General features: G+C 43.5%; 1 protein-coding gene across 1 annotated transcript in view; it reads right to left on the bottom strand.

Annotated features, from left to right (window-relative positions):
- LOC124594061 (macrophage mannose receptor 1-like) overlaps positions 1–26,612 on the bottom strand; it is an 82,554-nt gene that overhangs the window by 6,372 nt on the left and 49,570 nt on the right. Inside the window, exons 3-5 of the mRNA XM_047132411.1 lie at positions 26,553–26,583; positions 20,994–21,245; positions 12,928–13,320 (exon numbers count right to left, since the gene is read on the bottom strand). Coding sequence (XP_046988367.1) covers positions 12,928–13,320; positions 20,994–21,245; positions 26,553–26,583 — 676 coding nt within the window. The remainder of the gene's footprint in view (positions 1–12,927; positions 13,321–20,993; positions 21,246–26,552; positions 26,584–26,612) is intronic.

Raw genomic sequence — 26,612 nt, 5'->3', positions numbered from 1 at the left:
TGGGATGAACAACCGCCAGAACTTAGAACGAGCTTGTAGGGAAATTGGCTCCTCGATCATGTAGGAGTACACCGCACTGCGCATACAAATGCCGGACGACAAAGTATGATACACGACAATTTGTACAACTCTCTCAGGAATCCAGACCCAGTCAGAACAATGGACACTATTTCAGTAATATTACAAAAAGAATACGCAAGAGACAGGATGTATAGACTGGCACCCAGACCAAACGTAACAATAACACTAAGTGGCAGCGTGATAATAGAGAAAATCGAAATAATATAGTATTAATATTAAATCGACACCCTAGCTGCAAACAGGCGATGATATACATCATATATATATAGTTAAAATATGGCTACCAGGCCATTGAACTTCTTGTGCGAACGCACACGCTATGCCCAACTCGTTCCGGACTTGGTACATTAATCTGCCACGACTAATAAGTGTGATGCGCAGATATCTGTTAGGAGCACTACGAATGTAGTGGTGTGGACATGCTGGGGGTCCCGGCGGAGATACGAGTCCTCTCTCGGGCATGGGTGTATGTGTTTGTTCTTAGGATAATTTAGGTTAAGTAGTGTGTAAGCTTAGGGACTGATGACCTTAGCGGTTAATTCCCGTAAGATTTCACACACATTTAAACATTTCTGAACATGCTGGGAATGTGGGTTTCACGGGGAGCGTGCAAGCGATAAGTCCCTGCACGCGCACTATCCTCCGTGCCCTCGGTGACTCAGATTGATAGAGCGTCTGCCCTGTAAGGAGGAGATCCCGGGTTCGAGTCCCGGTCGGGGCACACATTTTCAACATGTCACCAATGATGTGTATCAACGCCAGTTTGCAGCTAGGGTGTCGATTTAGTTATCATTTCATACATAATACAGAAATACAAAAAGTAGCGATAAACCAGACATGCGCACTAAGACAAGTTACTACACAACACAAACGTAGCTACAAAGCTATATATACACATGAAATAATATTAGAGACACTTGAAAATCGAGAAAATTCCGGTCAGAAACGAATAACTCCATGACCCCATTCCATAATCTGCGTTGCTGACGTGCTCCACGGAGTACTGACTGTAATAATTTCCATAATAAACTACTACAATAACAGTCTTTGAAGCATATTTGATGCAGTGACCGGCTCCTGTTGCATGTGAAAAAATGTAATTGTAAGAGATAAACTAAACAAAGACATGATAATTCACTGACCAAGATATAAAGGAATCGAAGAAGGGTCACTTCTTTTCATCTTGAATCTAAACTGCAACATCTGAAAGACTCTTTGGTGAGTTATTTGTGGATACACGTTTATGTGCTCACACTTTTGAATCATCTACATCTACTCGTACATCGATACTGCGCAAACCACCATACTGCGCGTGGCGGACGGTACCCCGTACCAGTACTAGTAATTTCCTTTCTTGTTCCAGTAGTATATAAAACGAGGGAAAAAGACTGTCTCTACACCTTTGGATGAAATGGAAATGAGCGTTTGGCGTCATTGGCCAGGAGGCATATTGCGGGACAGGTCCGGCCACCTTGTTGCAGGTCTTATTACATTTGACGCCACATTGGGCGACCTGCGCGCCGGATGGGGATGAAATGATGATGAAGACAGCACAACATCCAGTCCCTGAGTGGAGAAAATCCCCGACCCAGCCGGGAATCGAACCCGGGCACGTAGGACGGCAATCCGTCACGCTGACAGCTCAACTATAGGGGCAGACTATGCTTTCGGGTGAGCTCTAAATACTCGTATCTTATCTTCTTGGTCCTTACGTGCAATGTATGTTGGAGACAGCAGAATCGTACTGCAGTCAGCTTCGAATGTCGTTTCTCTAAATCTTGTCAGCAGAATCCCTCAAAAAGAATATCGCCTTTTCTCCAGGGATTCCCATTTGAGTTCCCGATGCCTCTCCATAACACTTGCTTGATGTTAGAACTTACCAGTAACAAATATATCACCCCATCTCTGAGCTGCTTCGACGTCTTCCTTTAATCCGACCTAGTACGCATCCCAAACACTTGAGCAGAACTTAAGATAGGCTCGCACTGGCGTCCTACATGCGCTCTGCTTTACAGATAAACCACTCTTTCCTAAAATTCTTCCAGTAGAACAAAAGTTGACCATTCGACTTTCCTACCACAATCCTCACACGCTCGTTCCATTTCATATCGCTTCGCAACGTTACGCCGAGATATTGCAACGAAGTGACTGTACCAAGCAAGACACTAGTAATGCTGTATCCGAACATTACGGGTTTCATTTTCCTACTCACACGCATTAACTTACATTCTTTTACATTTAGAGCTAGCTGTCATGCAACACACCAACGAGAAACTGCGACACCTTGCCGTGCTCCGCAGCATCATCAGCATACAGCCACAGATTACTGCCCACGCTGTCCTCCACATTATTTATGTATGTAGAGAGTAAAGTCCTGTCGCACTTCCCTAGGGCTCTTCTCACGACACCCTTGTCTGTGATGAACACTCACCATCGAGACCAACATACTGGGCTCTATTATTTAAGAAATCTCTGAGCCACTGTGAAGCTATTCCATAATTCCGTGCCTTCTTTAACGGCCTGCAATGGGGCACCGTGTCAAACACTTCCCAAAAATCTAGAAATACGGAATCTATCGGTTGCCCTTCATCGACAGTTCGCAGTATATCATGTTAGAAAAGGGCAAACTGAGTTTCGAAGCAGCGATGCTTTCTAAACCCATGCTAATTCATGGACATAAGCTTCTCTGTCTCAACAAAATGTATTGTATTCGAACTGAAAGGACTCTGCAGCAAACCGATGTTAGAGATGTTGGTCTGTAATTTTGCGGCTCGGTTCTTTTGCCCTTCTCATACACAAGAGTCAACTGCTCTCTTTACCAGTCCCTTGGAATATTGCCCTGGGCGAAAGATTCCCGATAAATGTAAGCTAAATAAAGAGTCAGTGCCGTAGAGTACTCTTTGAAAATTGATTTGGGTTTCCACCCGTATTTGGTTACTTATTTGTTTTCAACTCCTACAGTTGTTTCTCTACGCCAGGGACGCTTATTATCATGTCGTCCGCAGCTGAGTCTGTTCGATGGTCGAACGACGGTATATTGTACGATTCTCTTGCATGAACGATTGCTTGAACGTGAAATTTTAAACTTCGGCTTTCGATTTGCTATCTTCAACTGCCACACCACAATGGTCAACAAGTCACACTTAGCCATTTTGCGTAGGACCAGAATTTTCTCCGGTTCTCTGTCACGTCGTTTGCTAAGGTATGATGTATGCTTCACGCATAGATCTGTTCACAGATGCACGAATCACTACTAACCTTTGCTTGTCGTCATTTGAGCGTTCTTTTTTGAGGCAAGAGTGCAACGGACTCTTGTTTCCCCAGCATTTTCCGAAACCCGTAATTAAACCAGAGTGGGAGTTTTCTGTCCTTAATCCACTTACTAGGCACATTATTCTCAAGACCACAATATACAATCTTCTTAAACTTTTACCCATAATTCTCCTACGTCCATTTTTCTCGAACTAAGTGATCTCATTTCACTGTCCAAATGAAATGACAACAACTGCTTATCTACTTTTTCTAGCAGAAACACTCTCATTGCCTTCTTAACTGATTCATTAACTTCCGCAACAATAGTTGCTATAATGACACATTATCGCTAATCCCCGTTTCTGTACTGACGTTGTCGATAAAGTCCGGCCTATTTGTAGCTACAAGGTATAAGATATATACTTACCCACTGAAAAGCACATAATTGTATTGAATTCAGCAAGTCAGAATTTGTACAGAATCATTTACTTTGATTTGATTTCCTGCACAAGTGCGACAGCGAGACTTTGTAGAGCTCTAAGTTCCATTTAGCCACCCACAGCGTTTCGTAAGTGCGACAGCTATGACTACGTTTGGGAACCTCTCAGAGTTGCAAAAATATCCTGGCAATCAAAGAAAGTACTCTGATTGGCCTTAAGCATTTTTCATTCCAATGCGAAGGATCAGGACGAGCCGCTCCACATCTACCTGTCTTTTTTCTCCAGACCTCAATGAGTTAAGGGTTACGCTACGGGGAAGAGAATGATTATCATGGAACTTGAAATTCCTGCCTTTTGCCTTCAATCAGGAATAAACTCCAAAATAGGTTTTTCTACACCCTATAAAGGAACAGTCACGGAGTTCAACAGCATCCACTATAGATGAAATTCATTTAACCTCCAAAATCCTTGGTAAAATGTCTTGTTTGTTCGGCTATATGAAATACACTATTTCGCTACTGCTGTACAGAGTTAAAATTTTACACAAATGGTGCTTTTTGTCAGAAAACAAAAAAGGGGAAAACCGGTGGGACATTTTCTGGTAAAACCACCAAATTAATTTTTCAGATGACATGTAATCTCAAAAATATGAGGATAGCGACGACATTGTAATCAGAAGTGTTCAGCCAGTTAATGAGGTATTATTAAACAGAAAAAGGATAAATCACTGAGGTTGACCATCCAGTGTGTATGCGCGTTATCTGACAAACATTCAAAATAAAATAAATTATGTATTACAGTGTCAGAGATTCGTATTTCAGTTCAGAAAGTGCGAAATCAACTCGTTAACTATTAACTTATATTGTGTTCATGAAGCCAAGTTTCACCCCATTTTGTTTACTCGAAGATGGATGAAACATTGCTTATCATTAATATTAAGTGCTTTTCCAGTTTTAGCTTATTCCATTGACAAGAGAGCGTCGTCTTGTGGATAATAAACACAATGTGTAGCTACACTCCTGGAAATTGAAATAAGAACACCGTGAATTCACTGTCCCAGGAAAGGGAAACTTTATTGACACATTCCTGGGGTCAGATACATCACATGATCACACTGACAGAACCACAGGCACATAGACACAGGCAACAGACCATGCACAATGTCGGGACTAGTACAGTGTATATCCACCTTTCGCAGCAATGCAGGCTGCTATTCTCCCATGGAGACGATCGTAGAGATGCTGGATGTAATCCTGTGGAACGGCTTGCCATGCCATTTCCACCTGGCGCCTCAGTTGGACCAGCGTTCGTGCTGGACGTGCAGACCGCGTGAGACGACGCTTCATCCAGTCCCAAACATGCTCAATGGGGGACAGATCCGGAGATCTTGCTGGCCAGGGTAGTTGACTTACACTTTCTAGAGCACGTTGCACGTTGGGTGGCAAGGGATACATGCGGACGTGCATTGTCCTGTTGGAACAGCAAGTTTCCTTGCCGGTCTAGAAATGGTAGAACGATGGGTTCGATGACGGTTTGGATGTACCGTGCACTATTCAGTGTCCCCTCGACGATCACCAGTGGAGTACGGCCAGTGTAGGAGATCGCTCCCCACACCATGATGCCGGGTGTTGGCCCTGTGTGCCTCGGTCGTATGCAGTCCTGATTGTGGCGCTCACCTGCACGGCGCCAAACACGCATACGACCATTTATTTTTATTTTATTTATTTATTTATTGTTCCGTGGGACCACATTTAGGAGAAGTCTCCATGGTCATGGAACGAGTCAATACATGAAATTATAACACGATTGTAGAAACACATAAAATGAAACAAGTCGTTAGTTTAAATAAAGAAAATCAAGAATGTAACACTGGAATTTGCTTAATTTTTTATCTCTTCCAGGAGCTCCTCGACAGAATAGAAGGAGTGAGCCATGAGGAAACTCTTTAGTTTAGACTTAAAAGTGTTTGGGCTACTGCTAAGATTTTTGAGTTCTTGTGGTAGCTTATTGAAAATGGATGCAGCAGAATACTGCACTCCTTTCTGCACAAGAGTCAAGGAAGTGCATTCCACATGCAGATTTGATTTCTGCCTAGTATTAACTGAGTGAAAGCTGCTAACTCTTGGGAATAAGCTAATATTGCTAACAACAAACGACATTAAAGAAAATACATACTGTGAGGGCAATGTCAAAATTCCCAGACTATTGAATAGGGGTCGACAAGAGGTTTTCGAACTTACACCATACATAGCTCGAACAGCCCGTTTTTGAGCCAAAAATACCCTTTTTGAATCAGAAGAATTACCCCAAAAAATAATACCATATGACATAAGCGTATGAAAATATGCGAAGTATACTACTTTCCGTGTTGAAATGTCACTTATTTCAGATACTGTTCTAATGGTAAATAAAGCGGCATTTAGTTTCTGAACAAGATCCTGAACATGGGCTTTCCACAACAGCTTACTATCTATCCGTACGCCTAGGAACTTGAACTGTTCCGTCTCGCTTATAACATGCCCATTCTGTCTGATTAAAATGTCAGTTCTTGTTGAATTGTGGGTTAGAAACTGTAAAAACTGAGTCTTACTGTGATTTAGCATCAAATTATTTTCCACAAGCCACGAACTTACTTCATGAACTACATTATTTGATAATGTTTCAATATTACACACAAGATCCTTCACTACCAAGGTGGTGTCATCAGCAAACAGAAATATTTTTGAATCACCTGTAATACTAGAAGGCATATCATTTACATAAATAAGGAACAGCAGTGGCCCCAGCACCGACCCTTGGGGAACGCCCCATTTAACAGTGCCCCATTGGGACTGAACATCATTACCACTCTCAATATTGCGGAGGATTACCTTCTGCTTTCTGTTCTTAAAGTAGGAGGCGAACCAATTGTAAGCTACTCCCCTTACTCCATAATGTTCCAACTTCTGCAGTAATATTTTGTGGTCAACACAGTCAAAAGCCTTCGTTAAATCAAAGAAAACACCTAACGTTCTCAACCTTTTATTTAATCCGTCCAAAACCTCACAGAGAAAAAGAGAATATAGCATTTTCAGTTGTTAAGCCATTTCTAAAACCAAACTGTACATTTGACAGCAAATTATGTGAATTTAAATGCTGCAGTAACCTTGTATATACAAGCCTCTCGATAACTTTAGCAAACACCGATGGCATAGAAATAGGTCTATAATTGTCAACATTATCCCTGTCTCCCTTTTTATAAAGTGGCTTCACTACCGAGTACTTTAATCGGTCAGGAAACCGACCACTGCTAAAGGAAAAGTTACAGATATGGCTAAGTACTGAGCTAATATACGTGGAACAATACTTCAGTATTCTGCTAGATACCCCGTCATATCCATGAGAGTTCTTGGTCTTTAGTGATTTAATTATTAACTCAATCTCCCTCTTGTCAGTATCATGGAGGAGCATTTCAGGTAACAGTCTCGGAACACTTTTTTCTAAGAGCGCTATATGATTCCCTGTTGGGACTAGGTTTCTATTTAGTTCACCTGCTATATTCAGAAAGTGATTATTAAGTACTGTACATATATGCGACTTTTCAGCAACACGGACATCCCCACTACGCACTGATTCTATATCCTCGACCTGTCTCTGCAGACCAGCCACTTCCTTTACGACTGACCATATGGTTTTAATTTTATCCTGAGACTTAGCTATTCTATCTGCATACCACATACTTTTTGCCTTCCTAATAACTTTTTTAAGCACCTTACAATACTGTTTGTAATGGGCTGCTGCATTTAGATTTTGACTGTTTCTAACGTTTTGATATAATTGCCACTTTGTTCTACAAGATATTCTTATCCCTTTAGTCAGCCACCCAGGCTGCCCGTTCGTGCTAGTACCCTGTTTTAAACGTTCTAACGGAAAGCAACTTTCAAAGAGCACGAGAAAAGTCTTGAGGAAAGCATTATATTTATCGTCTACTGTATCAGCACTATAAACATCTTGCCAATCTTGTTCCTTGATAAGGTTTACAAAAGTCTGTACAGCAACTGGATCAGCTTTCCTAAAAAGTTGGTAACTATATTTAACATGTGTTGAAGCACAAAAATCTTTTAGACTTAAAATTTGTGCATCATGATCTGAAAGGCCATTCACCTTTTTGCTAACAGAATGCCCTTCTAATAATGACGAATGAACAAAAATATTGTCTATGGTTGTTCTACTGTTCCCTTGCACTCTCGTTGGAAAGAATACGGTTTGCATAAGATTATATGAATTAAGGAGGTCTACCAGCATCCTTTTCCTTGCACAATCACTTATACAATTAATATTGAAGTCACCACATATAACTAACTTTTTGTATTTCCTATAAAGTGAACCAAGAACCTCCTCTAGCTTTAGCAAAAATGTTGTGAAATCGGAGTCTGGGGATCTATAAATAACAACAGTAAGAAGTTTAGCTCCACTAAATTTAACCACACCTGCACAACATTCAAACACCTTTTCAGTGCAGTACTTTGAAACATCAATTGACTCAAATGGGATACCGTTTTTCACATACATGGCTACTCCCCCACACCGCAAAGAGCTCCTAGAAAAGCTGCCAGCCAACCTGTATCCTGGTAAAGGAAGCCTCTGAATTATCTCCTTATTTAAGAAGTGTTCAGATATACCAATAATTTCAGAGTCAACATCTATAAGCAGTTCACTAACTTTATCTCGAATACCTTGTATATTTTGATGAAATATACTAATTCCCTCATTAATCGGATACCCAAGCTTTGTAGAAAGTGGTTTCTTTGTTAGAGAGACTTCCCTTAAGCAGGAATACCTATCAGCTGACTTCAATCTAAAAAAGGTACAGCTCTAACACCCACAACTACCGGAATTTTCCCATGAGTGATCCCACCACCCCCACCTATGCTGTCACCTATAAGTTTTGCCAACCTCCCCTTCCCATACCTGTTGAGGTGCAGGCCATGTCTAGTGAAACCCGTCCTACTGATAGACTCCACCGACACCAATGAAATGTGACTCATGCCTTCTGTCATCAGCGCACCCCCAAGTCTCATGTTATTACGCCTGACGGCTATATTAAGATGAGGCCGATCGTGACGCTGAAACAGTTCCACGAAATGCACATTCGTGTTGCCAGTCTGAGTGGCTATCTTTTCCAGGTCACCATCTATGTCATACTTCCCATCCCTATCAATACTATTACCAGCCCCACCCACAATCACTACCTGATCCTCTTTAGTAAAATCCCTACATAACCCCCCTATGTTAAAAGTCACCTGAGCCAATCCTGCATTAGGCTTCACAATGCTGGTGACCTGGTACTCACTCCCCAAAACTTCCTGCAACTGCTGGCCTACACCTCTACCATGAGAACTACCTAACAGCAGAACCTTCTTCTTTCTCTTAGACTTTGCAACTGTCCTAGCCACCGTAACTGCTGAGGTCTGCTGCATACTTCCTACATCTACAGCTACTAGAGATTCCTCTCCACTAGACTCTGACAGTTGGTCATATCTATTACAAACACCAATAGTAAAACTATCTGAAAATCTCCTTCTCCTAGCAGATCTCTTGCCAACAGCCAGCTCCCATTCCCCAACCCCCTTCTCCCTCCTCATCCTATCTAGCTCCTCCTGTGCGTTTTTCAACTGCACCTGAAGGGCACAGATCTTACGCTCCTGCTCCTCTATCAACTTACTCTTGCTACATAACCTGCAGTTCCAGGAGAGGATCTCACCAGAATGCCCACTGGCTTCCCCACTGCATTCCCCCCAGTGAAAATACTTCGAACAAGTCTCACACCGCAATCCACTACTCACGAACCTACGGCAAAGCCCACACTTCTCACTCATGGTAAAATTTTACAATTATTGAAACAAGAAAACAACTTTATCTAAGTTCCGCTACTACAATAAGAGGATGTTAAAAACTGACTACAATTATCACAAACTTGCTCTACAAGGGAAGTAACTACTATTATTGAAAGTATTAATCAACAACAAATGAGAATATAACAAAATACTAACACAGAAAGAAAATCAAACGTCTAATGACAGTAACGAAACTGAAAGCAGTTCGCAAAAATTTCTTCTGAAGTTATTTCACCGGAAAACACCCAGAACACCGGTTGAAGACCACTAAAGTTCCTAAATAAAATACTATACACAAACAATTAATTAGTACTTAGCTTTCGATGCGCCGCTACAGCTGCAACTGGTCAGCGCGGAATGTAAACACGGGTAAGAGGTTAAGTTGCTCGATACGAAACACTCACAAATATCAGGCCACAACACACGAAATGCAGAGGTGAATGAAGAAACCACTAATAAGTCACTTATATAGTAAATATTATCACGAAAACAGTTAAAATATATATCTGAAAACTAAAAATAGATGAAAACTTAGAGAGCGATCTCACACGCAGTCACGCGCTTATGACGTCACACCAAAGATCCACATCATTGGCACCAAGGCAGAAGCGACTCTCATCGCTGAAGACGACACGTCTCCATTCGTCCCTCCATTCACGCCTGTCGCGACACCACTGGAGGCGGGCTGCACGATGTTGGGGCGTGAGCGGAAGACGGCCTAACGGTGTGCGGGACCGTAGCCCAGCTTCATGGAGACGGTTGCGAATGGTCCTCGCCGATACCCCAGGAGCAACAGTGTCCCTAATTTGCTGGGAAGTGGCGGTGCGGTCCCCTACGGAACTGCGTAGGATCCTACGGTCTTGGCGTGCATCCGTGCGTCGCTGCGGTCCGGTCCCTGGTTGACGGGCACGTGCACCTTCCGCCGACCACTGGCGACAACATCGATGTACTGTGGAGACCTCACGCCCCACGTGTTGAGCAATTCGGCGGTACGTCCACCCGGCCTCCCGCATGCCCACTATAAGCCCTCGCTCAAAGTCCGTCAACTGCACATACGGTTCACGTCCACGCTGTCGCGGCATGCTACCAGTGTTAAAGACTGCGATGGAGCTCCGTATGCCACGGCAAACTGGCTGACACTGACGGCGGCGGTGCACAAATGCTGCGCAGCTAGCGCCATTCGACGGCCAACACCGCGGTTCCTGGTGTGTCCGCTGTGCCGTGCGTGTGATCATTGCTTGTACAGCCCTCTCGCAGTGTCCGGAGCAAGTATGGTGGGTCTGACGCACCGGTGTCAATGTGTTGTTTTTTCCATTTCCAGGAGTGTAGATTACTACTTCGATAGTTGTTTAACATTATCGTCTAGTTATTACGGCTTAAAATTAATGACAAGCAGTATTTAGACACCTGATAAGAAAGTATTTCAGTTCTTTCCAGAAACAGTATTATCACTACAGCAAGAGGAACAGTATGCTGTTGAATTAATTGACTTTTCAGCAATTCAGCCAGAAACAGGCTTTCTTTATAGTTCCTTCCTGAGCTATGCTGTGGTGATTATAGATTTATTTGGTGTCACGTTAATATATATTTCATAATTTTTCTTTCTCAAACTAGTTTATTCCTGTTTACGTTCTGTCAATAAATCAATGTTCCTAAATTTTCAGAAGTGTACTTACAGCGTACACTGATCATCCAGAACGTTATGTCCACCTAGCAGTATGTCCACCTTTGGCACGGGTAACAGCAGTGAGGCGTCGTGGCGCTGAAGCAACGAGGCGTTGGTAGGTCGCTGGAAAGAGATGGCATCGTATCTGCACACACAAGTCACCTAATTTCCGTAAATTGCAGAGAGGGGGTGGTGAGCTCTGACGCTACGTTCCATCACATCCAAGATGTGTTCAATCGAGTTCAAATCTGGCGAGCTGGAAGACCAGCACATCAATTGGAATTCGCCACTGAATTACTCGAACCATTCCACCACACTTCCGGTCTTGTGATGCTGCGCATTATTTTGTTAAAAAAAGCCAGTGTCGCCGGGAAACACGATCGTCACGAAGGGGTGTACGTAGTCTGCAGCCAGTGTGCCATACCCTTTGGCCTCCATGGTGTCTTGCATGAGCTCCACTTGCATGTTCCCCAGAGTACAATAAAGCCGCCGCCAGCTTGTCTCCGTCTCACAGTACAGGTGTCAAGGAGCAGTTCCCCTGGAAGACGACGGATTCACGCCCTCCCATTGGCATAATAAAGAGAGTGTCGGGATCCATCAGATCATGCAACGCTTTGCAACTGCGCCAACGTCCAGTGCCGATGGTGGCTTGCCTGTTTCAGTCGTTGTTGCCGATGTCGTGGTGTTAACAATGGCATACGCATAGGTCGTCATCTGTAGACGTCCACCGTTACGAATGTTCGACACGACGTGTGTTCAGACACACTTGTACTCCGCCCAGTATGAAAAATTTGATGTTAGTTTCACCACAGTTCGCCGCCTGTCCTGTTTTACCAGTTTCAAATGTTCAAATGTGTGTGAAATCTTATGGGTCTTAACTGCTAAGGTCATCAGTTCCTAAGTTTACACACTACTTAACCTAAATTATCCTAAGGACAAACACACACACCCATGCCCGAGGGAGGACTCGAACCTCCGCCGGGATTTTACCAGTTTGTTTAGCCCACGGCGTCCAACATCTGTAATGAGGGGTGGCTGCCCGACTCGACGACGCCTGGACGTGGTTTCACATTGGTTTCGCCACGTGTTGAAAACACTCACCACAGCACTCCTCGAACACACGATGAGTGGTGCAGTTTCCGGACCATCGCAGTCTGCCTTCCGTCAAACTCAGATCACGCGCCTTCCCGATTCTACAGCACTCTTATTGACACTATATGCACCGTGCGTGTGTCTGACTGGCAGTCACACCTTTCCACGTGACACTGCTATCTCCTAGACAGTTTTATATCGATAGCGGATCGGTAGTCATAATGTTCTGACTGGTTTCGTATTTTTGCTTAAAATTGCAACTGGTTGTTAATCATGCAGTTAGATGACAACCAAGGAAGATAATCCTAATATTGCATTCTCGAGACCCAAGAGCAAAGGTAGTAGTGAGTTTTGCTACTTCTCAGTGCAATGTCTAAAGTTGTCGGGCGCAAGAAATAACTAGTGCATTATTTTTGTGGTATTTACTCTGATCCGACAGTATTACGCCCATTGTGGATGTTATGTTTTGCGGAGTAGTCAGAAGAAATACAAAAAAAAAAAAAAACCTATTTGTACCAACCTGTTTCAGTAACGAAGTCACCTTCAACAGCCTCATCCTTGAAGCCCAAGAGGTAGCCATAGTAGGTCGGCTCCAAGAGACGCAACACTGTCAGACCTCGGCTCCAAGTGTCAGGTACAGCCAGCGTCGCGTTCTCGGAACGGCAAACTTGGGCTGCCGCCGCATACACCTTTTTCTCCTCGTGGACCTTGTAGAAACGCCCTGCTACCTCGGACCACGTGTAGGAATTGGGTACGCCCACCGTAAGACGGCGCTCGCAGAGGAATGGCTCTACACCACCGCATTTACCGTCGTTCAGCAGTCCGTCATTGCGGACGTCGACGCAGTCCTCACCATCGCCGTTACCGTTACTAGGCTCATTGGGCATCCATGGCAGGTACGACACTGGGCGACCTGATGCAGAATAAGTGAGTCAATAAGAAACGGGATTTGGTTAACTATATACTTACGTCACGCTGGGAGTCCTGCGGCAGGTATTACAGCGGAACAAGACAAAAGAAACTTCTCGACTCACTGGTTGTAGTCTGTGAAACATTTTTGTTCCTCACGTTTCGAACAAAGCTGCCTGAAAAAAAGTTTTCCATGGACCATGGCCTTACATACCGGAAGACGAACCGGCAACTAAATCATTCGGTTGTGGAAGTCTTCATTTTATGATAGACAAATAAACTTAACCATAGTCTAGGAAAAATGTGCAGTAGGGCGTAAATAGTCTGAATACTTTTGAAACTAATTATTTGTTGACCGATTACGTTCTTGTCGTCATGTTCAGATTTATAGGAGTTCCATGCATAAGCTCTGCTGGCGCTGAGCTCATCGGCTCTGCAGTTTCCCCCTCAGTACAAATCGCCGTTATGTGTATTCTGCGTTGACGTCTGAACCTATGTTTCTGGCCGGTAATGCTGTTTTTGTGCAGTTAGCAATGGTAACGAAAACTGAAATCTTCGTTCTTAGTTTTTTCTATAAACTTAAAGTAGTAGGCCAGGTAAACAAGTGTTAGTGGTTCAAATTAGCTCGGAATATGGAGTTGGAAATGTATCAAATTCGAACATTAAAAACAACGTTGATGCCATTACCAAATTTGTGAGTCTACTTGACAATGAAAGAGGAAGTTTGCACATGAAAACAATGGAAATGTCAAGAAATCGTATTTATGATACCACAGTTAACACAAGGTTAATACCGGCATGTACTCAAGGACAAGAAATAAATCGATAATTTCTCACGATCGTCAGCGTATGGATTGAAGGGAACCAAATTACACATCGCTGCTATGGTATGGGGAAATGTTAATGGAAAACACAGGCCACATTTGCGCATCAGAGAAGCCTACATATTCCCCCTGCAATAATGGAATAAAAATATTGCATATCACAGATAAAAACTAAAAGAATTCGTGGATGGAGACAAGAATTTCTATAGAATGGTGTAGCACTGTACCTGTCCTCGAACTAAAAAAGCATTATCTTGCAATCTCGAAATCATTCAAGACAGTCTGGAAGATGATGATGACTTGCAATCAAGTATTTACGGACGATGAAATAATTCCTTGTCGTCGGGTACCAAGACCAGTGCGAACGTCTGTGATAAAAAGGGATCATCCTGCGAGGAACCACTTCACAGCCATGAGAAAACTACGAAGTGCTCGTAACAAAATGAGTAATATGACTCACACTGTCTTTAAAACATTTTTCGACATTTAGCGCAGTAAGAGAATATTCCCAACTTTGAAACAAAAACATATTTTCGAATTATTTTTTTAAATTGTACCGTAACAGCAGTACCGAACTTTTCAAGCTATGTTGTGCATTCAGTTGTGTTAATTATAAAATGTGACACGCAATGTATATTTATACTTTTGTGTTTAACGTAGTATATCTGTTTCGTAGCATTGGTACAACATGTTTCAGTAAACGATCGGTTATCAAAAATATCAGTTATCCGATAACCCCCGTCCAAAACTGTTTCTGATACCTGGTGCTCTACTCTAACAAAAGGAAACTGGATACACACGAAAATATTTCAGTAAATGTGGTACATACATATAATATTTCATGATGTTTATTGAACAAGTAAAAATACAGTGACCAAAATACCGACCCATGCGTCTGATGAAAATTTAAAAAGCAACTTGAAAAGAACCTGATATCCTGAGATCGTAATAAAAGGAAAACAGCGTGTCCTACGTCATTGTTAGTGCTATAATGGTGTCCAGATAAATTTACTTGAAATTAGAAATACGTCAGTGAAACCGAATTTATTTTCACGTTTTCTTTCGTGGTGGGATTTGTCCAACAGCTACAAAATTTGCAACACAATAAAATCACGTACCGGCAATCTAAGATAGAAGCTCAAGCTTAGTTCGCAGTCTCAGCAATGCTCGTAAAAGTATCATCTGAGGAAGACTTTGTAGAACTGCCAGCTATGAGTAACTGCAGAGCCTGACAAACCGAAGCAGTTAAAAGGGGAGCAGGAAATGAAACGAAACTTTGCAGGTTGAGATGATACGTGATCACAACGTCGAGTCAAATTTATAAAAGACTTGGCAGTATGATCCCACTTATCAATATGATGTTGCACCCCGCCTAGTGCATGCACTGATTCGGTTGGACCAAGCTATTCCACCAATATTTTAAATTGTCCTTGGCATCCTTCATACTGCCACTGGCACGGAGTTGATGTCCAAGCTGGCTCCACACACGTTCTATCGAGGAGACATCAGCGGATTTTCCTGGCCAAAGGAGTACCGCGACAGCAAGACAGCTCGTACAGGCACGTGCTATGTGCGTGGAAAATGTCAAAAGACATGCTGACATATGTCAGGCAGCACAAGGACCTCTATGCCATTTTGACAGCATATTCGCCGACGAGTGTCGTTCGGGATGGATAGAACCGAGCTTCGTCACTGAACGCAATGCGAGACCACACACTAGCAGTTAGTATTCCCAGGTCACGACCACTCCCAACGCAGCCGTTTGTTTGGTGGTGTTATAGCCAGGCTACACATGGGACTGTATTTTTTTCTTTTATAGCCTAGATGTTGCTAGTCTCCAACCAATGCTGCGGTATGACGCATAATTTTACAGGGAGTTCACTGCGTGTTCCTGGTTCGTAGGCGTAAATGTCGTGGTGCACAATACGGCGATACTGCCTTACGTTGGTGAAACACGATCGACCAGAATCTTGATGGAGAGTATGGCTGCCGTCACGTTTCGATGCAGTTCAAAATCAAATCACCCACACACATCAAGCTCCTACAAAACCGGATACTGCGCTTGTCGACTGGCGGGCCAATCAGAGACCCACAATGACGCTCCCTTCAGACTGCCTTCCGGTGCTGATAATGCTGTCTCACACGCCTATGTGGAATCTCAATGGCATTAAAAGTGATCGCTGAACATCTTTAGCTGTTCATACTCCTCATATACCCTGTCGGCCTAACAACAACATTAAAGTGGAACAACATTAGTGCACTCAGGTAGCTGCACACCTTTCAGAGAGAATTGCAAACCTACTTATTTACGCACTCGCTGATGGTGAGTACGTGGACGAAGTTACACTGGTCATGTCTTCTAGATGCTTCACCTTTTATGCAGGTAGACTTGTTAAGCTCAGTACGTCAGACTTAAGACCACTGCAGAGCACTGGATGTGGCCCACGTAACGCCGCAGTCTGCACAGAAGTACCGCCAGTGCTTCTTTCTCCACATCATCGGATTGGGAGGCCGCTATTAGTGAAGCGGTGAAGTACTGAGTGAGACAGAAAGTTCACACGCCGTACCTCCTTGATCAGTCTGCATATGTGTGGATTTAAGTGAACTTTGTAGAGTCTTAACGAAATTATATTCCTGCCATCGATATTCTCGAACCAGTGGGAAGAACGTTCCTAACAGACTGGCCATGCCACGCACACTCTGAAGAATTTCTTGGAAGGTATCAAGACGGTGTCTGCATTTGTAAATAATTCGACGCATATGATTTGAGTAAGATGTTAGGAGTGCATAATTTTCAATTGCTGTTTGGAAACGAATATCCTACACTTAACAAAGCACCTTTGTTCAGCCACATTTTCAGAGCTGACGTTTCTGCTACGGACATATTTACGAATTCAGAAATAAATTCGTTTGCCTATGTTCAGTCAGTTTTTGAGAATAATACTACATGGAGAATGATTTCACAATATTCATTCTGTGGTAGGAATTGTTTGTATTGTTGGTTGTACAGCGTGTTCAATAGACTCTCCAGAAAGCTTAACAACGGTGCCGGGATTAACACCTGTCACAGTATATCTATTATGTCCATTGTCGTTATCAGTACCCCTCGTATTTCAAAATGAATCTGGAGCGATGGAGTATTAGTTGTTATCGCTAGTCAACAACGCTTTCAACACAGCTACTATTTATTACAGATACACAGCGAGCCGTAGTTGCGCCCGGCTCTTCGAAAAGCGCGCCATGCAGAGTGCTTTCGCTTCGTGTCTAGTGTTTGCGGTGGCGCTTTCGGTTTGGCGCGCTTTTTGGATCAAGTGTACGGTTGCGTGACGATCTAGGCAGTATGTACTGGGCGGGACCGAGAGAGGTGGTGGCGCGAGCGGGGCCCTGTTGTTGGTCAACTGCTCGCCATGTGATTTTCCCGACCTCTTGGCTGTCAGGGACTAAGTCTGCCTTACCCGCATGTACGTGGCTTATGAAGCTTAGTATCCGTGGTGGAGGAGATCAGCGCGTGGGACCGTATGTCTTCTTATCGGCCGTTGAAACCACTGGCAGCGGTTGGCTCTGACGAGCATTTGGAAGTGCAACGTGTTCCCGGCGTTGTGGTTGAGTGAGAGAAGTTAAGTACTGTTGTTATGTAACAGAGTTAGAGAAGGTTTTCAAGTTCTATTTCACCAGTGGTTTTATTGGGGTCGTCCGACCACAGATTTCGTTTGCCTGTCCGCGGGAACATGGTAATTGGTTCTTGGTCGGGCCGTTTCATTGACACCTCGATTGGGTGATTTAGGGTCGGTGTCGCGTGTCTCTGTGGTTCAGAGTCTGTGCAGGCACCGACCTTGCTACATCTTCTGGTTTTGGGTAACTCCGGGAGGTGGTGGCTTGTAATGGAAGTTTTGGGACTGATCTGCTGTAGACCACCAGTAACTACTCTGCCTTTTGTAATTTGGGCCCTTACACGTGTCACTCCCTCAGCAAGCAAAGGAAAATTTTTTTGGGAACTGCCTTTAATGCGAAGGTTTGTGTGCTGGCTTATTCACATTTATCATGTAACAACTGATAGGTGTAATATAAGTTACGTAACTGGCGAGAGACAACTATTTTAGCTTTAGTACAAACTAGCTACTTAAAGGTGCTTCTTTGAAGGAATTGCTCTCTTATAGATACAACAAGTTTAAAATCTTACTATTGGGGAGTTGTTAACGTCACACCTGGCAATCTCCTTTCATAAATAAAATTTGTCAGCTATTCGAAATTGTTTTGAAATGGTTTCTTTTAATGCCAGACTTAAAAATTTATTACTGAGAAAGCCTTTTAAAATAAAAAGATAACCTTAGCAGTGTGTGTTATTTCACCAGTACCTCCTGGCCCCTACTTCCACGATAACGGTTTTGGAATAACATGTGTACTTGAGTTGTTGTTTGTAAATCGCCCTAATTTATGGTTCACACAGGTCAGAAATTCAGCCATATCTGTTTCAGTGGTATCAGCCCAGCATTTCTCTCGAATGATTACTAGAAACACTAGAGCCTACATCTGGGAAGTCTTACTAGAATTTGAACCCAACTCCTCCCAAATGCGAAATGTTCAAATGTGGGGGAATTCCTAAGGGACAAACTGCTGAGGTCATCGGTCCCTAGATCTGCACACTACTTAATCTAACTTATGCTAAGAACAACACACACACCCGTGCCCGAGGGAGGGCCCGAACCTCTGGCAGGAGGGACCGCGCAGTCTATGACATGGATCCTCAAACCACCCGGCTTCCAAATACGAGTCCAGTGTCTTAACCACAACACCACCCCACACACGCAAGGAGAAGATGAAAGGGCTATGTCTATTAAAAAGAAAACATTGGATACTGCCGGAAGTCGTGATAATAGAGCCATGATATTATGGCATGCAAAACGTGTGCGTCTAATACTTCAGTGTAACAATTTGGAAACGCTATCTGACTCGTTACTTTAAACAGAAACAGAATCTCTCTCTCTCTCTCTCTCTCTCTCTCTTTCTCTCTCTCTCTCTCTCTCTCTCTCTCTCTCTCTCTCTCTCTCTCTCTCACACACACACACACACACACACACACACACACACACACACACGCTTTCATAAATTCAACGCGGAGGAAGAAATTGGTCTGCTTATCTAGTACTTGCATACTGCACAGATTGTATTGGTTAGTGAAGGCAATGGACTACATTGAACATGCGTCGGCGTTCTTTATACAGCGTCCATCGGCGGCGAGGTGGCGTGGGGTGGGGGTGGGGGCGAGGTGTCTACTAAAACTTGCAATCCTAGGTCTGGTATAGAAAAATGGTTGAATCATTCGGGTGTGTATCTAAATCCTAACTGACATTCAACATTCACACGTATCACCGCAATACTAACAGAGGTTACGTAGGATAGTGTTTGGCAAACAGCAATCAGCATAACAGCGTGCGTTCACGTAGCTGTATCAACATTTGAAAATTAATGGCAAAGAAACAGCATTCGTTATCACTGACTTATTGGAGTTCATTAACTGATTCTGGTTGACTCTGCACTGTGAAAAGATCGTACCAGTTTCAACGAGATGGAGCCTAGCCACATGACACACACAAGCGGCTCAATACTAATAAAAAATGGTTCAAACGGCTCTGAGCACTATGGGACTTAACATCTGTGGTCATCAGTCCCCTAGAACTTAGAACTACTTAAACCTAACTAACCTAAGGACATCACACACATCCATGCCCGAGGCAGGATTCGAATCTGCGACTGCTACGGTCGCAGGTTCGAATCCTGCCTCGGGCATGGATGTGTGTGATGTCCTTAGGTTAGTTAGGTTTAAGTAGTTCTAAGTTCTAGGGGACTGATGACCACAGATGTTAAGTCCCATAGTGCTCAGAGCCATTTGAACCATTTGAATCCAGCGAAAACCTATCTGAACTATCTTGATAAGGGTGACGTTCTACGACACAGGGTGTAAATGCTGTCCTCGTTGCCTCCATACACGAATATCAGTATTTTCAGAGTGGAGACTGATAAGGGTCTCATCAGAAAAGAGAGTTGTATATCATTGCTGCCAATTCTACAAACAGCGGTTTCGTGCCCACGTGACACGAGCTTGTTTCCAAGCCAGATGCAGAGGGGGAGCCTTGAGAAGTGTTCCGGCATTCAATTCTTGCTCATGGAGCCTATTTAGCATCGTTTGTGTTGACACTTGCACTCCTGCAGCTGTTTGGAACTGCTACTGTAGACGAGTAGGATTGTGTCGTGGGGATTTCTGCTTGCTCATATACACAGATATCTGTCCAACTTGTCCGTTCCTTTGGCTTCCGCGGTCACTGTACCTGCCTCAAAGCAGGCAAATTTATTATAGAATCTGCACCGTAGTACGGATCTCCGTCAGAAAAATGCAATTTTCCCTCCAAACACGACTCCACCTAACAAGCATTCAACCGATCCAGAATAACACAGAAGCGAATCCAGCTCAGTAATGGCGAAGTCTCTTTCAAACAAGGAAGACCAATGGGCGAAAATTCGCGAATGATTTCCATTTGTCTAATGTCAACTGACTAATCAAGGACGTAAAACTGCTTCAGTGACTGATAATTGCAGACCCCCACGAAAGATGGCAAAGATCTGCTACTTGGTCGAAATGAAAACGTGGAGTTAACAACCATCATTCAAAGTGTGAGATATTATTTTCACTTGTGTCATTAAGATCTAATATACGAATAATTTAAGGGTTCAATTTCACATATGTATGCATACAAATAATTAGCAATCTGCACACTTCTTTCCACATTTGATGTAAATAGCGTTTGTAAACTCCACAGAAACCAAAATATACCAACTAAAATCGTAGGCATGTTACCATCCAGCCCAACGAATACTCCTTCGCTGGCTTGATCGGTGATTCCGAGGAAGGCGTACCATATGCCCTTCTCTTTGGGGAAGATCTGCTTCAGGCCGTCATAGGCGTAGCGATCTGGTGGTACTGCCAGCTGAGCTCCCTCTTCCTCGCAGGTCTTCTTGGCTTCCAGCCACTTCTTGTAAGTGCGGTGAAGTTTGATTAGAGCGTAGCCTGGTACATAATGGTAGCCTCGTGGTATGTCCGGCACCTCGGCTGCAACAACATAGGTCAAAAACACTGTGGATCTTATGTATTACAGCAAAAAGACGTTAAAAGATGGCCGAATTATTGTTCTACTGCATAGACAAACACGTGGTTCGTGAGAACGTGTATTTAAGGTGTGAACGATTCAGCAAGTCCATCATATTCCCTCTCGGTTTCCTTCTCATCTGCTAGAAAGGACTTCACAAACCCACATATGCTCTGTAATCTAGTTCTGAGACTGACTGGGCTTCTATTAAGAACTTTAAATTTTAAATGTGACTTTGTTATTGAAGCTCCTACCTTATTTCTTTTAAAACAGGGCCACAGAGGTGGGTTCAAATGGTTCAAATGGCTCTGGGCACTACGGGACTCAACTGCTGAGGTCATTAGTCCCCTAGAACTTAGAACTAGTTAAACCTAACTAACCTAAGGACATCACAAACATCCATGCCCGAGGCAGGATTCGAACCTGCGACCGTAGCGGTCTTGCGGTTCCAGACTGCAGCGCCTTTAACCGCACGGCCGCTTCGTCCGGCACAGAGGTGGGTTAATTAGAGTGCTTTGATACTGCTTTATGCTTTGTGCAAAATGAGTTTATCATTACACTCAACGTTCAGATAGATAAAATGTATTAAACATTTATTAATTGTGCAAACTGACGCTTCTGCAGCGAATTGTAAAGAACCAGCAAATCGTGTTCAGGAACTCAAAGGCCTGAAAATTTGCAGACACTATTTTTATGTGCCATGTGTCAACTAAGAACTTATCCTACTACCCTACTGGAAGGAAAAATATCACTATTTCACCTTCTCGGTGACATCAAGGTCATCAGAGCCGGATATTAAAATCTCTCGAACAGTAATGAGGACACCAACACTCCGTTAGTCACCTTATGGTCTGAGATGCAGGTTACTTCATGTACCACTTTCACTGCCCTCCTTTCCTGTTCCAGTCGCGTTTAGTCTGCGGAAAGAAGAACGGCTCGTGAGCCACCCCGTGGGCTGTAATCTCTCTAATTATATATTCTTGGCCTTTTTGCGAGATATACGGAGAAGGAAGCAACATATAGGATGACTTCTAGGAACTTACGCTCTGGGAATTTTAACAGTACAGTTTATTGTGATGCAGAATTACTCTCTTGCAGAGCATGCCTTTGCAGCTGACAGCATCTCCGTGATGTTATTGCGCTTACCAAGTGAACCTGTAACAAAACGTGCTACTCTTCTTTGGACCTTTTCTACTTCCTCTATCAGTCCTATCTAGGAATGATCCCTAACTGTATGTAATCGGTATTCTTTATATTTGCTTTTTGTTGAGAGTGAATTGCTACTCCCTGCACCAAGCATCGACCCTCTGCAGGTCTTCCATCACTTCGCTACAGTTTTCTAGCGTTGCGATTTTTCTGTATGCAGCATCATCAGCGAGAAGCTTCATGGAACTGCAACCTTATCGACAAGGTCTTACATATAACGTGAAAAGTGATGGTCTTATTTCACTTACTTACGTCAGAAGACTTTTCTCTGTTGAGAATGACACACTGTCTTGGTATTATATTACGTACGCTTGATTTTGTTCATGAGGTGACAGTGCGGAACTTTATTGAACATCTTCCTTAAGCCAAGGAACGCGGCATCCAGCTTGGTGCCCGTATCTTCTACTTTCTGAGTGTCGTGGACGAACAAACCGGGTTGGGTTTCAGACGATCTGTTACGAATATTAATCCCACAAGACATATTCACTAGAACTCTTCAGAATTGTTCCGACAGAGCAGCGCCGAAGCCGGTTATGGTTAGGAGACCATGCCTCAATGTTTGGCAGTGATAACAACCAGAGACGAACTTGTGGCGCCATGTGACCAACAGACTTACAGACAAAGCTACGTAGCCGGCAGCGAGCAAAAAGTTGGGCAGATCCAGGGAGGGGGTTTCCAGATGCAGTCTAATATGATAATGAAAACGTACTGCATACGTGACTAGCCCGAGCTAGTCAGTCACAGATTGTTCTGGCAACATCCCTGTGGTTGTCTACGAGCCATATAAATATGGGCACTTCACTGTACAGCATAGAGTAGGGAACGGCAGTATCCAGTCGACACTGTCTCTGTGTCACACGTCGCCGGATGTCAAACTTTGGCCGATTTGCTAGCCTCGACACCCACGGTCGCTACCGAGGTACACTCAGAGCAGTAGATGAAAAACTGATGGGAAGTCAAGCTTAGTGGTAGTGTCTGAGGAGCCTTCCATGCTGGTTAACAAGGTACTTTGAATTTCTACCTAGCTTCTTCAAAATATTCTCACCGTGTTCAGTACTCTGCACCACTTTCAGCTTGTCTATAGCAGCCCATCGGGGCTCTAAATGGGGCCCACAGCTACTTTCACTCATCAAGAGATTCGGCTCAGCTAAGATCCATATGTAACAGCAACGTTTCCTTCCAGCTCCCTCTCGAGACAAGACAGATTTTTTATTTTCGGAACACATGTTGGTTCCTGTGGAGGATATTTTCTATATCCATAAACGTCATAACACGCGACGGAAAAAAACATGTTTCAAAATTCTATATCAGACCAACGTCAGCGATACAGGCCTATAGATTTGTTTGTTTCTCCACGTCTCCAAGCTGCTATCATCCTTCACAATTTAAAGGTGTGCCACGTGTGCTGGGATGATTATTGTCCTTCCTTCTCCTATAAAGGGACTGGGAGACCTTAATGTACGAATCCACCCATCGACTGAAATAACGCGTAGCCGTCTTAGTTCAACATTTGCATCATTCCTACATTACCGCTTAACACTCTGCATTCAAGTTGCAGATTACAAATCGTTAACATATTTTATAAGGTGTTGCACAGTTTGACACACTAATTTGGTTTCTCAGCAATATGTTGAACACCGACACACACCATATAAAAACCGCTCTCTAACTTTGACACAACACAGTGCCGAAACAGTGTTTCTCTGGACGTGGATTCTGTCTTGGAAAATTACCATGTTATCCTGCTTCACAAAGTAGTAAGCATTCCGCTAGGGATTCTGTGCATCCACTTACTCTGTTGGCTGATACACTGCGAAACTGGTTATAACACCGAATAAAATCCGAAGAAGATCTGTCGCCACAATTCTCAAACTTCGACGACCAGAGTGATGAGACTATTAATTTCCGAACATAGGGCATTTCAGGAAAAAAATATGTTGCATTACTTATTGAACGGCTCTCGTGTGTCCTCCATCCCGGAGGTCTGTGCCTCTGTCGTACGACAATGTGTTTCCACATCCATTCTGCTTAAGTGATTTTGTAAACGCGAAATATAAAACTTCAACTCCCTTTTTATCTGCTTCTGTGGCCATACCAGACTAATCAACGAGTGACTGGATAGAAACTTTCGACCTGCTTAGCGATTTTACGTAGGACCAGAATTTTTTCCGTTTCTCAGAAAAGATCTTTTGCTGTGATATGCAAGTGGAAGTATCAATCTGTAATATTTTTGGACAACATGGTTGTGGAGAGAAGCAGCGATTAATATGAATAATCAATAATTCAAGAACAGTCTTAATCGCATTTATTATTGTTTTAATACTGCCAACCGGTTTCAACCCGACGTAGGGGTCATCTTCTGGGCGTTTACACCATTGGTCGATTGCTGGTGGTGTCACTCCTGTCTACATAACGGCAGGGAACCAGTTATCGGGTGCTCTAATCTTTGGGGCGTTCTGGTGTCCCTTAGGGGAATAGCGTCCAGAGCTGAAGATCAATCAAAAGTGCATTCGGCAAGTCTGCTGGAAGGCCGCATCACAAACGTGATGTAGACGTTGTGTAGACAGGAGTGACATCACCAGCAGTCGACCAATGGTGTAAACGCCCAGAAGATGACCCCTACGTCGGGTTGAAACCGGTTGGCGGTATTATAACAATAATAAATGCGATTAAAAGACTGTTCTTGAATTATTGATCAATCTGTAATAGACGCCAGAATTTTTAACGTTCTCCTGCTATCATTGGTGCGTTTTTTCATGTTTTATTTTTGACTTTCAATCGGGAATGCAACAGTCTGTGTTTCATCAGATTTTTCCGAAGTTAGCTAATCCACTTGCTCGGTACATACACTGTACCGCTCAATTGCCACAGGCAGGGCCTCCTCCACATCTCTGCTGAGGCCTCCCAGTAGACATGCCGAATGCACTTTTGATGTGTCTCCAGCTCTGGGCGCTATTCCCCTAAGGGACACCAGAACGACCCAAAAATTGGAGCACCCGGTAACTAGTAAACACCTTATCCCTGAGTGCTTGCTCGGAACACGCTACGGAGCGTCCACCTGTCCACTCACTTGGTGAACGGGTGAGCCCAGACAGCCAGCTTCCACATTGACTTTCCACCTCAAGCCACGCGTTACCAACCTGCGGCGAGGGCGGATCCCCACTTCGGTTACGCTACAAAGTGCCACGACAGCTGACACAAGCGACACTTAAAGTATCCCATGCGACGCGCCAGGTTTTCCTCCAACGCTACACTTCGTGGCTGCAGCCTGCTGACAGCTGACCGCATCTGCAGCTTTTCTCGAACTGAGGCCAGATCCTCCATCTTCCGCACAGAGCATACACACGCCCTTCCCATCCTATTACTGCTAACAGGAGGAGGGCGGCTTACGGAGGCACCTATGGATTACAGTCCATGTGTACGAAATTTTGGATGTAAAGATAAAAATCATATTTAAGGGCTCAAGAGTTCGCAGTTTACTAAATATTACTGGGGCTGAAACATTTAGATTCGTATACTTATCCTACACTGTCGTTATGCAAGAGGTCTCTCTTAGAATATAGTTCCGAGATTCGACGTACAGTGCAGTTTTCCTCCTGCCACTGCGTGAAAACTCAGTATTTCAGAGAGATGGTGTTAGTAACAGAAGGCTTCATTTATAATTATATCAGCACTCTGATGTCCCAGCGCTAAGGTGCGCTGTAAATTTCGCAAAACAACGTCCGTTAGGAAATAAGGGCATTACAATGGAAAATGATACCGTACATTAGAAACGCAATGTACTGAAACAAAGTATGATAATACTTATTACACACAGTGATAGATACAAACTCGCGTTGTCGATAATTTGTAGCAATTGTGTTTTCCTTGCTATTATTACAGTTAGCTGACACCATGTTTTACGACAAAATGTCTCAGTCTTAGACAGTGCTGAGAGCGGCTAAGAATAATACTGCATGTGATCACTCACATAGATATTGCAGTGCCCCGAAAATGATGCGGTATATAGTAGCAGTAGCCGTGTGTCTCTGTTATTATACTTATTGGTTCTATGAAGTACTCACCTTTCTCGCAAGAAATCCCAGCACTACCACCCTGCAAAATTACAAATAGACATTAGTGAT

The sequence above is a fragment of the Schistocerca americana genome, chromosome 2, assembly GCF_021461395.2.
Source record: "Schistocerca americana isolate TAMUIC-IGC-003095 chromosome 2, iqSchAmer2.1, whole genome shotgun sequence".
In the NCBI taxonomy this organism is placed as follows: Eukaryota; Metazoa; Arthropoda; class Insecta; order Orthoptera; family Acrididae; genus Schistocerca; species Schistocerca americana.
This window is presented reverse-complemented; position numbering and strand designations above follow the sequence as displayed.